We start from the raw sequence: 15731 nt of genomic DNA, 5'->3' as shown, positions 1-15731 counted from the left end.
CAAGGCGAAGCGTTGTCAGGGGAGAGAGAGTCCGGGCAACGACCCCCTCGCACCGGTCCTTCCACAGCTCCAATGCGCGCGTGGCGCGCCATCTGTCGAGGCAGCGCCCTACATGGAGAGGAGGGGGTCTTCTGTGTTTGCCGCAAGATGGCTCTGCGTGTGCGGAAAGCGCAGAAGAAATGCAGCGGAAACGCACTTCGCTACTCGTGTAATTGCGACTTCTGTAAGTTACATGTTCATAATTACCGATATACACTGCAGTATAACTTTTTACGGCTCGTTTCAAAGGCAACACCGCATTCACTAGAGGCGCGTTTGTACCGCTTGGAAGCATCAAACTCGTGGCCGAGTGGTAGCGTCTCCGTCTCACACTCCGGAGACCGTGATTCGATTCCCACCCAGCCCATCTTGGAAGTTGCTTTTTATTTATGAAGTGCCTGCCGTGATTTATCGCTCACGGTCAACGCCGCGGACGCCGACACCCGACGCCGATGACACCGGCTTTTCTGCGACACGAGCTCCTTAACGCTATCGCGTTAATACTGTGGCGGCGCTGCGATTGAAATAGATTGGGACGCATCAATGTCGTGCCGTTGGAAACTGCTCGCGATACTCCCCTGAAGGGTCATTCGTACTACTTCGCGCACTGCTATACGCGTTCAGATCGCTCAAACAGTGTTGTGTATGACATCTGTTTATGCCTTTGGTATAGACGGCTTTCTTTCTCATCTTAATTTTTTTAAGCCGCTCGATCGGTGGTTGTGCGTACATTCCCCTAGACGTGCCGCCATTGCGGAGTGCGCCTTGGAGTGCGGCCGAGTTTGTTTACGCTCCGCCGCTGGCTGCCCGCACGGTGAGGCAGTGGGCACCTACTCCCCATTTGGTGGGGAGTAGGTGAAGGGGCAAGGTTCGGACTGTTGTTGTATAAGTTGCGGATCGCTTTTTTCGTCGCGACGATGGATTGGATTCTGTACAAGCCCTGCTCAAAGAGGGCACATTTAACCGGTAAACGGAGTCCTTAGGAGAGCATCTGAGGTTATAATAAAGCAGGCGGCGCAGGATCTCCAGGGCACCCAAGCGGTAGCGGGAGTATGAAAGCTGGAAGCACAGCAGCCCGTGGGTTGGGGCCGTGGTTGCCGAAGCGTGTCAGGGGTGCATTTCATCATTTCTAATGATAGTCGATGCGTTTGGTATCCCACTACACTTCCATGACTGACATATATATTTGCAGCATTCCTCTTGTTGCGATTTGCTGATCCCAAGGCAAGGATCATGGTTACCTTTTGATCATTAGAGAAAGACATTACGACTGGGGACGAAACAAACCGCACCTTTAAATACTTGCAGTGACGTTGTCATTCACTTTTGTTGTGATAAGCTTCATGAAAAATATCCGTGCACGTTATCTACGTTAAGACAACAGCTATCGCAGCTTGTTTCCAGCTAACACCAAACGCAACGTGTTACTTCGGCCGGGACGCGGAAGATAACGCACTAGCTCAATCACGATATTTTTCTTTATTTCCTTTATTTCGTTCTGGATAACTCAGATGGAGCCTGTTTGAGGGCGCTGCTTTATGATCCCGGTGGAAACGCAGTCATGTGGTATTCTCTAAGATATTTCGCGGGGTTTATTTATCAGTCGGAAAAAAAAATATTACGCAATTAGTATGTCGCTGAAGATACCGCAGTTAGATGTCCCTTGGCTCTGCCTTAAAATGCCTCGTTGACGCTTTGAATTTAGATCGTACGTCTCAAGTTAGCTAATGAATTACAATTCCATAGTTAAATCTCAGTAACAAAAAATTACTGGCACCGTACTCCACCGTACTGTGAACATATGCACTAGGTTTTCTTCGAGTAACGCATTGCTCTTTTTTTTTTTAGAAATCTTGTTGCATGTTAGCTAATTGGGACACCTTGTGTATATTTATGACCTTTGCATGCAACTGGCGATGTTTTTATGCCTAATGTTGTAAATTATTAAAAATGTTTCTTCCTGAGTTGTTAGCACTGCTTACTGGAAAGAGAAGCAGTACTGGGACACACAGCATTCACCTGCATTCCACACGCCATTGATAAAAGTCTCTGTCGAAGGGATAACTGAAGTCTATAGGTTTTCTTCATGGTCAAAAAAAGTACGCAAAGAAATTTGAAGCGTGGTGAACATACGGCAATATGTTCATTCTCTACGCATAGGCTATCCATGCGTTTAGAAATAATTTTTAACTGGCAACTTCCATCTCTTTCAAAAATATAATAAACTTCGTCCTGTGTGTATATTTAAATATGTTGTGTATGTGCATCGTACTTACAGTGGACATTTAAATCAATGTTGAAGTGAGAAAATACGGATGTGGCAGCCACCGGTAGTGCTTCTAATGCGCGTGTCCTCCTATCGTCAGAATTTGCAGAAATAAAGCGAAAGTATAAATAAAAGGCATGCACGTCCGCGCCAACAATGATGCAGTAAGCTATTAGCCCGAGTGAGAAGGTCGACGCAAGTCAAAAGGATCTTCATATGATGTGGGCGATAAAGCTCTGATAACGGCATGTTAGGTGTGTTTGCGTGGGGGGGGGGGGGGGCACTGTTTTGAACACTGTTAGGGAAGCCGTTCACATCACTGGTGAGCAAACTACTCGGTGAAGGGACTCTGTCAGCGTCTCAAAGAAAGGGGCTAATCACTCTCCTTTGTAAAGATGACTCGTCAAGAACCGATCAAAGAGCATGGCGCCCAATCACACTTCTGAACTGCGATTACAAGCCCATAGCAAAGTGTCTGTGTATGCGACTCACTCCAGTACTCAACACTGTTTTGGGTGCATAATAGGCATGTTGTGTCCAGCGGCGTTCCACTCAGCTTCACGGATCAGCAGTCGGGATCCTTCTGCTGTGGGCAAATGCCAGGAAACTTCCAGGTATTATGTGCTCCTTCGATCAGGAGAAGGCTTTCGATATGATTAGCCATAGGTACCAGTTCCGGGGTTTTGGAACAGGCTGGCTTTAGTGTAGGTTTTCGGCAGATGGTGCAAGCTTTGTGCCCTCGAGCGACTTCGGCTGTTCTCATACAGGATCGCGTCTCGGAGGCATCCATTGTGGGACGTGGTGTAGGGCAGGGGCATCGTCTCACGCCTGCCTTCTGCGTGCTCGCTTTTGAACTGCTTCTGCAGAGGTTGCCCCGTGACAATAGAATTGGCAGGTTCCTACACCCACCAGGTTCCCCTCCAGCTGCACTGTTTGCCTATGCGCATTACTTGTCTATTGTCGTCCCGGACGAATCATCAACCTGCACCGTCTTGGATGTCATGGCCAGTTACTGCGGGACGAGTGGTGCAAGGTTCAATAGTTTGACAGTGCAGCCATGTACTTGAACTCGACCACATCCAGTCAGCAGCCCGTTCATGGTCTTCCCGTAATAACGTGGTTATAAATTTTAGGTTTCCAATTTGATCTAGACAGTGTGTCTCCTAGAAACTGGCAGCAAGCTAAGGAGAAACTCGAAACCAGGATTCAGGAACTACAATTGTCATGTCCATTGACAGCCCGAGCAACCATACTTCGCTAACTTCTGTTTTTCTCCTTTATGTATGTGGCGCTTGTGTCCCCTTTTCCAACCCGAACGAAGCTTATCTTGGAGAAAGTCCTCTTTAGTTTCCTCTAGAAAGGGACAACAGGTTGTGTAGCTTGGCATGTGCTTAAGTTCCCCAAGGATAAGGGAGGACTCGGAATTCCCGATCTGGGCATCGTGGCTACTGCACGGCGTCAGGTGGACCCAGGTCGCTCTTAACTGGGATATGCTCCTGACTCGAAGATTTACTTCCTTTTTTCGTAGTACCAGACTAGTTTGTTTTCGCAATGCACCTTTTCCCACTGTGTTCCTCACTCAGGTTCCCCGTCCACCATTTATGCGGCGGCTGCCAACTTTCCGGCATGCCTCCAGAAGGCATCGATGTAGTTTCAACTCCAATCCAAGAAATAGTCGATATCCTCACCCCAGGTCTCCCCCCACATTGCCAAAGGTACGATCTGTCCATCCACAGGCCAAGCTGTAAGCTCATTAGGGCCAGTTGCCTCGACGCCAGGCGAGCTACATTCATGTACCGCCTGGCGCGAGGGTGCCTGTGGTTGAGTTACAGGCCCTTCACAGCCATCCCGGCTCGTGGAGTGTACCCTTATTGTGGCGGTCGTGAGGGTTACGTTCATATCTTTATGCAGTGTTTGCTTCCTGCAGCTCTTTTCCAACGGATTCCTAGTCTTTTTAGTCTTCCAGGTGTTCCATATCAGGTTGTTCGTTTTTTTCACCCTTTGCCTAATCAGGCGATAAACCAGTTCGTGATTCTTCTTGTCGAGTGCTCATACGAAGTTTCGTTGGCACGCTGTGAAGTTACTTTCGGGGGGCGGGCTCCGGGCCTTCACGAAGTGCTTGCGGAAGCACGGAAGGAGGTCTGGTTCCAGATCACCCGGTCGCGGCATCACTTGGGCGACAAGTTTCCCGAAGTGTGGGCTCGTCCTGCCGTGATTTTTGATGAGTCTGGTGGAAAGTTCTCCATTAAGTTATGATGCATGCTCCTAAGGTCGCTCGACTCGGCCGTGCTTGCCAGTCGATCCACGGGGTTTTTTTTTTGGCTTAGTGGAACCCAGAGCCGGAACCTGTCGTGACGCGCCCTCGTGTGGTCACTTTGGTGCTTTGTGGCTTTGATGCTCTCCATTGTTGTATGCCTTGACTTCTTTTATGTTAAAGCATTCCGAAGGTCTATCAGGCTCGTGCCTTGTAAGACCGTGCTACATCTCAACGCCAAAAAAGGTTTAAATTGGACGTTTGACACGTGTGAAACCACCGCACCTCCTATCCAGACGAGAACGCAGCGCGGACACTGGCGGTTGAAGGGCGCTCACGCCACCATTTCCATTATGGTGATGAAAAGTTGTCTGAAATGTGGGATAAAATGTGCTAAGGCCCACATTTATCGCTTCATAATCACCTTTGTCGTTGAGCTGCATTGTTTTTGTGCACATCTCGCGCTTTGTTGGTTGAAAATAAAAACCGGCATGAATTAATTTGTTGTCGCTGATTTCGTTGAGCTAACGAATGTATGATAGGCTTTCGGGGTTGTTTGTTAATATTACATCTAAGATATCGGATGTATCCTGTGAATCACGTGTTGCTTCAGTAACTAGCTGGGTCATATTAAATTGAGGCAGATATCGAGATCAAGTTCCTGGTTTCGGTTAGTCCTGTCATTGAACACAAATTGTCAAGTGCGCCAGTCTATTTGCGGGAAGTTAAAATCTCCGAATAGATGTATGTGTGCCTTTGGATGGGCAGCAATAAGGTGACACATAGTTTAGTTAAGCTGGCTGCAAAACTCGGAAGTAGTCTGGGATGGTCGGTAACAAACTCCTAGTAGTAAGGCCTGTGGGCGTGAGTGGATAATTACCAATCATATTTCCAGCTGGGATTGAATATTGATGACTGCGCAAGACAATCGTTGCAGTCAGCACACCACCACCGCGCGTTGATACATGGTCATTGCGGTACACACGAAAATTCGGTAAATCCGATAGCACTTCAGTATGGCTCATGTCGTATTATTTGTCCTAAAACAAAAGAAAAATAAACTCGCAGTTTCGACCGCAAGGCGAAACATCAATTGGGATAGCAAATTAGTAGACAGCTATACGAAGTAAGGATAGCAGCCTTATAGACTGTATGAAGTTGTAAACTTTCGCTTACTTACTAAATTAACAAGCACGGTCTCACGCGCGCTCAGTTAAAAATGAACCCGTCACGCTCAACGACCGCGGAAACTCGCTGTCAAAACGCCATGGAGTGAGGTAGCAGCAGCGAGCGAATTGACCTTGGTGTTGTCTCTCGCTTCAACGCTAACTAAACGTCGAAAGCACAGCGCATACGAAGCTACCGGCACTCGGCACAGTCACTTTGTCTACATCGCAGATCGCTGTGAAGATGAGGCCCGTGTGGGCTTACACTTTGTCCACAGCACAGATTGCTTTCAAGGTACGACGCCCGCGTCGTAAGCAGCCTCGCCTACCCTCGTGCCTCGCGCGCGTCAGATGATGGCGGGGAGAAGCGATCTTCGACTGATTCTCGCGAGCTTTCACTTGCACATAAAGCGTACGGAGCGCGGCGACGATATTTACATGTTTGGACTTTATACGGAGCACCACGGCGACGGCGATAGCGATGGCTGACATTCGCTTGGAATGTCCATATAATTTCTATAGCAATAAAAAGCACGGAAGCGATCCGTGTTATGCTTGGATGAAGGCAGAGTGTGTGTGTGAAGTGATTTTAAAGAGAATGGAAGAGATAAGTGCAGTGCCATAACTGTCTCTCACAGGAGGACACCTAAACAGCAATGCGCGGGGAAAGGGGTGTGGGGAGAAAGAGGTGAAGAGAGAGGAAAGGAGAAGGCGGGAGGGGCCAACCCTTGTGTGCTCGGGTACGTGGTGTCGCAACACACCAAACGCCTGCTGACGCAGACGCCCCTGCGGGGGAATGAAGGCAGAGTTGTCACTGCCGAAGCAACAATGGAGTTCAAAGAGCACGCGTTGGGGTGGATAGGAAGAAGGGGGAGGAAGTGAGTAGAGCCGCCAACCCTCTGCTCTTTCGCGAAATGGCGTCGATTGGAAGGAATCACTCAAACGTCACTCGCCTTCGTATGAGGGTTTATACTGGTCGAATCAAGTTTCATAACATCGATAATGACACTGCGCTGCGTGGAGATGAGCCAGTGGCACAATACTTATGCATAATTTCCCAGAGGAGCTCAGTGTAAATTTTTTTTATATATGGTGCTGAGCGGTGCTTCTTTGTGGGCTGCACTATGAGCACTTTTTTCTCCCCACAACCGATAGGCGCAGTCGCGATGTCGGAGCGCCTATGTAATGCGGTGAAACATTTTCTCCAGGGACCTAAGAAGCCGCGAAAAGAATGCTGAGAAACGCGTTTGGAAGCTCGAAAAGTGGTATAGTCTCGGTGCCTAAAGAACGAAACAGTGGGCGTTGCGTCTATGGGTGTACCACACGGTGTACTACGGTATCATACGAAAATGGGATAGGATTACGATGGAATCAGGGTGTATGGGCTAACATTTTCGTGGTAGATGGAGAAAGCGAAACTTCAATATTATGGGAAATGCGGAAAACCTGTGGTAGCTCGAAAAACAGCTCCCTTCTTACGATGATCTCATTGTTGGCATGTCACCTTAAAGGGACACTAGGCACACATGCTAAGTCGGCGGCACTGTTTAAATAATGATCTAGAAAACTCGCAACGCCTGTTTTGTGCCAAGCCTTGGATTACGAGAAAATTGTACCTGAAGGGTTCGAATACATTTTTCTGAATTCAGATCTCCCGCTACAGAAACCGGGGAGTGATGACGTTGCATGCGCTGTCACTACCCTTTGCTGCCATCGGTGAGTAAAGCGACACCTGCAAGACGGTGGTACCTAGCCAAGACAGAGCGGTGGATTTGCCGCTGCAGCTGCTTTTTTTGTCAAGTGGCGTAGACCGTTCGGGCATCCCGCGACATCACGCAGGAAGTTGAATTCTCTGCTACTTCCAGTTTGTGCGAGTTTCCCTAGCCTGTAAAACCAGCGTAGCACTACGCTATAACGACACTACTGAAAAGCAAAAGCGTGGGCGGCGCATAGTCGAGCGATAACGAAACCTTTCGGTTACCCGCGTCGTTGTCAAGGGTAATTTCAATGTCATTTTTTTCTAAGAAAATTAAACAGCACTCGACAAGTAGCATTTTATTTCGTCCGATAATACAATGCAAGGATGCTTTTTTTTCTTTGCAATGAGTGCTTGAGTGCTAGCGACAGAATTTAACTGATGAGTGCTTTCGTCATCGGGCAAGTACTTGAATGTCCCGGGGAAGTCTCTAATCATGTCCTGGATTTACCTCAAATTCTCGATTATTAAGGCTGTGTTGGCGATAACTTTGACGCCTTAGAGATTATCGAGCACTAATCTATCACTTTAGCTTGACTTAATAGTTGGCTTTAGCGTCCCCTTGATCCTCGTACGTGACAAGCTGGTGCTTGAGAAGCCATGGATTCCTTGAACTCACAAGCCTCAGTTGATTAGGTAAGGTCAAGCTGAGTGCCGCGCCGTTTCTTTTGTATTCTGTGACACGCAGTTGTGCCTGCCATACTGACTGGACTGGGTCTGTCGACGCCCGGTGTCCTGGCCCTTGATCTCAGTCCGTGAGTTCTTGGCAACGCTTCCTGCGAGTGCATGCACTTCGCCTGCCTGGCGTGGTTGGTCGGTTTCGCGCCTGAGAGGAACTGAAGCCGGCGTATAATGGTGGACGATGAACAGAGTTGACTGGCGTTGCTTGGACCTCGGCTAAGGCGACTTTTAGCTCAATTTGCATGCACTCCCGGCGAGAAACTATGCATTCATTGTGATGGAAGAAAACGGAGGGCAATGAAGGACGCGCGCTAACTCACAACCTCAGGTTCAGCTACACACAACGCAGCTGAACCTTCGAATTAGCATGAAGAAGTAAAATGGCGACGACGAATCCCTTGCTGTTTTTTGTGTTTCTTCAGCAACGTTGTGCGGCCTGCAGGCCGCACAACGTTGCTGAAGACACACAAGAACACACATGACGGGCGTGATGCATGCATGACGCCAGTCCTTCGTCACTGTCCTCCTCGTCGCTTGTTTTGCGCTGCAGTACTATTAACGAAAGTAGTTGTCAGCAGCGCTGCTTTGCCTAAGAAATCAGTACATAAAAACTGAGAGAAACACGGGGCAGACGGGAGATGGAAAGTCAAGAAAAAATTCCCGCTTTTACCTTGTTCTTGTTTTTCTCATCGGCATAAAACCTGGTATATAATGCCACCGTTATGTATACACTCTTAATCTGGTTACACATAGGTTCCTCTTAGTAAGGGCAACTTTTTTGCAAAAAAGTTCCCCTTATATATGAGTAACACGGGAGCTGGATAAATTTTAAATATGAAGAACATTGTTGCTCTTAAGTTTACAATGATGTAAGAGAAACCACGCTCCACACACTAATGTGTGGAACAATGTTCCTCTTCAGTGAAGAATGGTATAAGTAAAACCATGTTCCACATATTTAATCCTGGAGTGCCGTTTTGTATAAATTGACTGCTATTTTTCCTGGAACAATACCACATATATATAATATCTGCAACACTATTTCAGCTAGCCAGGTCATCTATGTAGTAATAAATGGCAGGAAGTAACCCTGTAAAGAATTCTGCTAGAAGTCTTGCCGGAAAATGGTGCCAAAAACAGAGTCCTGCTGTTTTAAAATGGAAATACACTTATTCATTAGTACGAAACACTACTGTAATAATTACACAGATGCTCTTTTTGATATTTTATTACATAAAAACGTTTACATAATCGTTCAGAACCGCAACAATGCAAATACATCATTGCAAACTAAACAATCAAGAGACCCATACTGCACAGCAATAAACAATGAAGCCTACTGCACGCCATCAGTACAATGTGGAATCATTAAAAAGAACGCTAAATAACAAAAAGCAGAGTTCTTCCTGTGCATTAAAAACGATAATAGCATATATAATAATCAAAGTCACGCCCAACAAAAAGTAATATTCTGATAATACAAAACATTCGAACATATCTAGATCTCTTAGCGCCACTACTACAACAAGGTAGTGCTAAAGAAATAGATAACTCATAAAGCATTAAAAGGACACAGCTTCCTCCAAATAGGACTTTTCTGCCCGACTAGATAAGACGAAACTATAAGGCAGCTTGCGGTCTTAAAAACAGGTACAGACATTGCATCAAACTAAATGTGCAGGCAGGCATAAACCTTCCGGCATTAGCTATTAGTTATAACCGATTACAATTCACCGCTACTCAGCATTTCCTGCTGTATCATGAATTTTATCAAAACCACTAAAGCAAGCAAGGTAGCTTCCTAAATTGCTATAACACCGCTCACCAGAGCCAAGCAAGCACAAGCACTAAACAGCTATTCCACTGCATCGACCACAGAGAACAAGGAGTAATTCAGAAGGCTACAAAGAGGAAACAACAAGATGTGTTGCCACTAAAATGAAGGCTCACAGGAATGCTTCATATAAGAGGTCAAAATTCTTTTTTAACCTTTACATGCTTAGAAGGGAAGGGCTGCCCCTGCATCTAAAGCTGTTTACAGCAAGAAAACATTCAAAACAGCCGATAGAAACACTAACTTTCAGCAATCACAAAATGCTACTCTCATGTTGCAAGCCCTGTATACGAGGACACACTTTTCCTCCAAAAAGCATTTCTCTGACTATAGATAAGACAACCTGCAAGTCATTCACAACTTGTAAACTGAAGGGCAGGTAAAGACCTTGCTAAAAAAAACAAAAAACTGCCTACTAGCCTCATGTAGCATTTGACAATGCTTAATTTTTATGCAGGATGTCATATCAAAAAGGTTTGAAATTAAAAACAGCCTTTCGTAGTTTAAAAAATTTGTCATAAGAAATGGCATTTCAGTAGTCAGTTTTCCTGACATCTTAATAATAAGCTCCATTCACAAATTGCCTTGTTCATTTATATTTGTAGCACATATACACTAATTAAAAACTGCAGCTTAACACAATTTCTTGTAGACACAATATTAAGTCTTTATAATCAGAATATCCTGGAACTGTGACACAAGACTTATTCTAGTTCACCCAACGAATGTGTTATTGGTCGAAATTTGGGCTCGAATGTTCAGGACCAATGTTTGAGAACAGCGGGTTTGGCAATTCCTAATAAGTGGAAAGGTCATAATTGGTGGATGGCTGCAATTTTGCCATTACAACGTACGCAAAACAAATAACTGCGAATATCAATGTTTAGCTACGAGCTTGGAAAATGACACTTACTGCAAATTTGCTGATATGACAGCTATTTTCTTTTTTAATCTAGAAAGAGTAATGTTTTTAATGCAAGCCTCATAAGTGTTGTTATGCCTCACTGTAGCAACACGCATTTTTCTACAAAGTGCAACAGTATCGCTTTGAGTATGCCGCATACACTTGCAAAAAATTACACCTATCATTTGTCGCCCAAAGTCAAAAAAGAAAATAGACCAATAAACAGTTGCCCTAAATGTGGTGACGATGCGTGTACATGTTTAAAGCAAAGCTGTTATGACTGGCCACAACTTTAAGCAATGCGTTTTTAGAACTACCAAACCCAAAAGCTGTCCTTTAGTTTGTAGGTTTCTGTGAGTCACTGCTACCTCTTTGCATTGTTTGTGCTCAAAGAAAAAAGGAGATCTTACATACAGCATCTCATCTGCTAACGAGTTCTTGCAGGATGTTTCAACTGTTTTAAACACAGCGTAAGTTTGTGTGACATCAAGCAGCGTGGAAAAGGCTCCCTCTTAGCTAATGCTGTCTGGACCAAACCCAAAAAATGACCAAATGCATTTGGGTACGTGATATCCAAGATAAAATAAAGTGTTACGCAAATGATTAGAGCATGCTCGAGTGATGATCCCGCAGCCAGATCAATGGTGTTGCCCTTGCAGACGACTTTGTGTCCATCTTGGGCGATGATACAAGGGCCAGGAATAGGCACACCTCGTTCATGTGTCTCCTTGAAAAGAAACTTTGGTTCACTGCACTGCAGCAAAATGCCCTCTAGCATTTGCCAGAACTGGTAGCTACTCAATTCCTTAAATAGGTATCTACAACTTCAGCAAAACTAAACAAAATGGCATCTAAGTTGCAAACTACTTTTTGCCAAAGCATAAATGTGACTAGATCAATGACTGATTTTTACAAATGTGCTAAAGTATGGACTAGCACGTGAGCGAAGGCGTGTTAGCACGTTGAGCATAAAGAATGCTTACCAATGAGATCAGGGCAAATTCAGCTTTTCTTGGCCGAAGGTACTCGTCAATCTCGATGAAGCTCGTTCGAACCAGCATCTTTCGAATATGTTGAAGCTTGGCTAGCATGTCTTCATAAGAAGCTTCAAACCTCAGTTTGGCCTCAAGTGCAAGCTGCAATAATGTACACAGAGTGCTCAGTATACCTAGGAGGCTAGACACAGTGACAAGGCTGAATCTCTGGAACTACACATTTCAATTGTGGTGTTCTTAGGTTTAAAAAAAATGGTGTCACAGAAAGCTAACACAGCACTAGGTTTGTATATAAAACATGAATCAGATTTCAGAAACAAAAACTGCAATTCCACAATGCTTGCGCCTTTGGACAGAAATGTGCACATTAAAGAAATGTTCCTGCCGTGTAGCAATGTTCATAGTACTATTTTTTCCAACTGTAACAAATTTTACCAAATCAACTAGAAGACATGGTGGACAAGACACCTAATGTGTGCACTACATGCACCACTCTAGTGTCATCTGGTGTATCTACTTTGGGATCCAACATCACCACCATTTCTTAAAAAAGCGAAAACTGTCATAACATTTGTGTGAAATGGAAAGTCAAGAATTTAAAGGTGGTCGTACCACGTCTGGGTTTAGAAAGTACACAGGAAGTTCATTCTCCGGGCTTTTCCGCCGAGCTTCCAGCGTTTCCTCCAGCAAGACTTTTATTCTGCTGACATCCAAATTTGCTGGGTCTGAAATGGCGTCCCTGATTGTCTGAAAGTAAGCGACATTTTTACAATATATTGCACACTAAGCATTCATTGAATAAATCTTTACCAATCTCAACTACTATGACGAGCTTTAGAGCTGCTGATAAACTGCATCCAATGATAACTATGAGGGTCGAACACGATGAACCAAACGGATACGAATAAAAATCGAAACGATACGAAACATCCGCACTTTTCAAAACAGTAACAATGCAGCATGCGAACGAACAATGAGCTGGAAGTGATTTTTCTCGACAATCATTCACTACACCAGACAGACCCTGCCCGCCGGCGGGGAATCGGACACGTCACGCTCCGAACTTCAGTTAGTGCCTCGTCATGTCCCCAGCGGCAGCGAGGACAGCGCTCATGCTGGAAGGCAGTGCAGTGTGGAGTGACTTGATCAGCGATGTGTTCATTCGCAGCACATCTCCGTCGCTGACGATGGTGGATCGAAGCCTATCCTCGGGCGACTGATAGAGGGAATGGTGCGCCAGCGATACTTTCAACGAGCCCCAGACATTAAATGATGTTGGTGCCCGGAGATTGGGGCGGCCACTCCAAGAGAGTAACAGCGCGCTCTCCCAGCAGTTCTTGCACATTACCAGCAGTGTGGATCGGCAGCCATCGTGTTAGAATATATAGTCACGTTCCAGGAATGGGCCGTCAAGAATGTATGGAATCAGTACGTCGTCTTTGACTGTCCTGCACCTTTCAGCGATGAACTTACCATCGAGGTGCATCAGGGGGCGTCGCACAACGCTTAGTAAAGAATACCGGCTCATTTCACGCAGTAACGATGACATCGGCGCACTGCCCCTGACAGTAGCACGCTTCCTGACAATGCGGCCAGCGCGCGTCGCCGTAGCAGACGACGCCGCTCAAGACCCCGCCACTCGAGCACCTACGCCTGCGCGCGCTGCTGCCGTCGCCTGACTCAAGCGCTCGCCGCATCGCGATGCAAGGCGCTCCGAGTTTTCCCCTAAGTGCGAAACAGATTGTACACCGGAAACAACAAAAGAGCCGGGCATGCGCGAAGATACTGCTCCAAGAGAGCAAGCCCGGTCTCTACTAGGCCCCCACTGTTCCCTCGGGAAAATCAGTGATATTATTTGAAGGTAGAGCGCCGTAAGGCGCGAGAAATAATACGTCACGACTGACTCAGCACGAGCGCAGCACACGCGAGAAAGTCTCTCCGACGAACACCCAGCAACACAAAAAAAAGAAAAAAAAAGCGCCCCGCGACTTCTACAACAGCAGTCAGAATATAAGCCACTCACGACGGAGTGCCGTGCTTGAGCGAGAAAACGCAGCGTATGTGTGTAATTACTTTGCTGTCATTCCAGCTTAGAGCTCAATAGAAGCTGCGGCGGTGCGGTAACGTTTCGTAAGAACTTCACTTGTTACTTGTTACGCGAGCAGATTTCGTGTGCTTGACAATGGCGCGAAAACGTGAGCGCCGTAGGTTTGCAGTAAAATTGACATATACAATGACAGTAATAAGTAAAAGCGCTTACCTCTTTGTGAAGTCCGTGACGGATGCTAAAGCCAGGTCTGCTGTGACATCGAAATTTCTCAAACCGAAGAAAAAATCTGCACTTTTCAAAACAGTAACAATGCAGCATGCGAACGAACAAAAACTTGGCCTCTTCGCAGTTGGCGCGGCTCCGCTGGCGCGACGGCGTCCAATTTCGTCGCTTCCCAAGTTTGGCGCTGCGTTCGACAGTGATAAATTCAACATCGGTCGATGCGGATGATTTCAACTTGTCATACCCCGAATATACTATAGTTATCAGAGACACTGCCACGTCACTTGACTTTTGGACAGTTTGTCCTTTTGAAGGCGGTGTGTAAAGAGTTCTCTTTTATTTAGCGTGCTACTCACGATAGAAAACATAAGCGGCGCTGAAAGCTCTAGCGACAAATACTATTTTTGCTTGAGCAATCCGTAAACTTTGTGTCTTGAAAGATTGAAATTCTACGACGTTCATTGCTCACTAGCTTGGGACTTGATTTTTTTTTTACCCAGAGTTGCAGGTATAAACAAACGATGCCGTCGTATACCAGCGTAGCCGCCGACCATCATTCTCGTTCTCGAGAACCACGAAGGCTGGCGATCATACGAAAAATTGCTGCAAATGTCTCATTCATTTCATATTTACCGCCAACGCACAAACCATTTTCCCCCCTCTCGCGTGCTCAGATCCCACACTTCGCTTACGATAAATTCTTTGTTCAGTAAACATGGACGCGGCGCAAGGCGATTTCGTATGCGTTTCTTTTCAGCCACCCTTTGTGGCATACGGCGTAAAACTAATGTGTCTCCGATTGTTAAAAAAAGAAAAGGGGGGAAAAAAGCTACCGGGCAGCGTAGCAATGCTATGCCAAGATACTCATATTCGCCCACTTAGAAGCGTCGACACGGTGGCATAGGGACATATGTCATTCGCTCGCGTTTTTCTGAGAGCATTGGATTCTCTTTATTTATTTATCTATGTTTTTGGTGTCAGTCTACCCCGAACGCTGGCGCTAGCTTGTATGGGTGTTGTTGCCTTGAACGGTTCAATTCCACACAATTTCAAATAATGTGTGCCTCGTGTGTTGAAGCGTTCTTTCCTGACGAACTAACCACTTTGAGTCGCTCGCTCCTTCTTGCTCGAACCTGGCGATGTTTCTTTTTATAGTTCGATTTTAGTGTGAACGGGCTCGGCAAGTTTCTCGTGGTTTAAGCGCTAGAACAAAATAAATGTGAAGAAGTAGAAAAAGGAAACGACGCTTTCAGAAATAGACCTGTGGTGTTGTAAAAAAACGTAGACGTTTGCAAGGATCATCCAAATTGCGGCCCCTGTGCCATTCCTTTACACTTTGGAGGCTATAGGGCAGTTGGCCACGAAACATAGCACAGATGAAATCAAACCATAAAATGGTTGCTCATGCGCGGCCTCAAAGCACAAATAAGCGAATGTATTATTATACGACGGATGTTTTGAAAAGGGTAGGTGAGTTTTTTGTTTCCCAGTTTGCCACGCGGAATAAGTTGTGCGGCCACGCTTGTTCGCAATATAGTTACAACTTTGACACCATAATGTAGCA

General features: G+C 45.9%; 1 protein-coding gene and 1 long non-coding RNA gene across 8 annotated transcripts in view; one reads left to right on the top strand and one right to left on the bottom strand.

Moving 5' to 3' along the window:
• LOC135903402 (neprilysin-1-like) overlaps positions 1 to 15731 on the top strand; it is a 553033-nt gene that overhangs the window by 308093 nt on the left and 229209 nt on the right. For all 6 annotated transcript variants that reach the window (XR_011512359.1, XR_011512358.1, XM_065433718.1 and 3 more), the window contains exon 15: positions 8170 to 8236. Coding sequence is in view for 4 of the 6 variants with exons in the window: in XM_065433718.1 (XP_065289790.1) it covers positions 8170 to 8236 (67 nt within the window). In the remaining 2 variants the exon portion in view is untranslated. The remainder of the gene's footprint in view (positions 1 to 8169; positions 8237 to 15731) is intronic.
• Positions 10787 to 14295, bottom strand: LOC135903450 (uncharacterized). Of its 2 annotated transcripts, none has more exons than XR_010564808.2 (4): positions 14156 to 14295; positions 12508 to 12642; positions 11884 to 12036; positions 10787 to 11627 (listed from the first exon to the last, which is right to left on the bottom strand). It is a non-coding gene; the product is annotated as an uncharacterized lncRNA (long non-coding RNA). The 2 variants fall into 2 exon arrangements; XR_010564809.2 differs by lacking the exon at positions 14156 to 14295 and adding an exon at positions 13369 to 13843.

Source organism: Dermacentor albipictus, chromosome 2 (genome assembly GCF_038994185.2).
Source record: "Dermacentor albipictus isolate Rhodes 1998 colony chromosome 2, USDA_Dalb.pri_finalv2, whole genome shotgun sequence".
Classification (NCBI taxonomy): Eukaryota; Metazoa; Arthropoda; class Arachnida; order Ixodida; family Ixodidae; genus Dermacentor; species Dermacentor albipictus.
The sequence above is the reverse complement of the archived record's forward strand: the minus strand, read 5'-3'. Positions and strand labels throughout refer to the sequence as shown.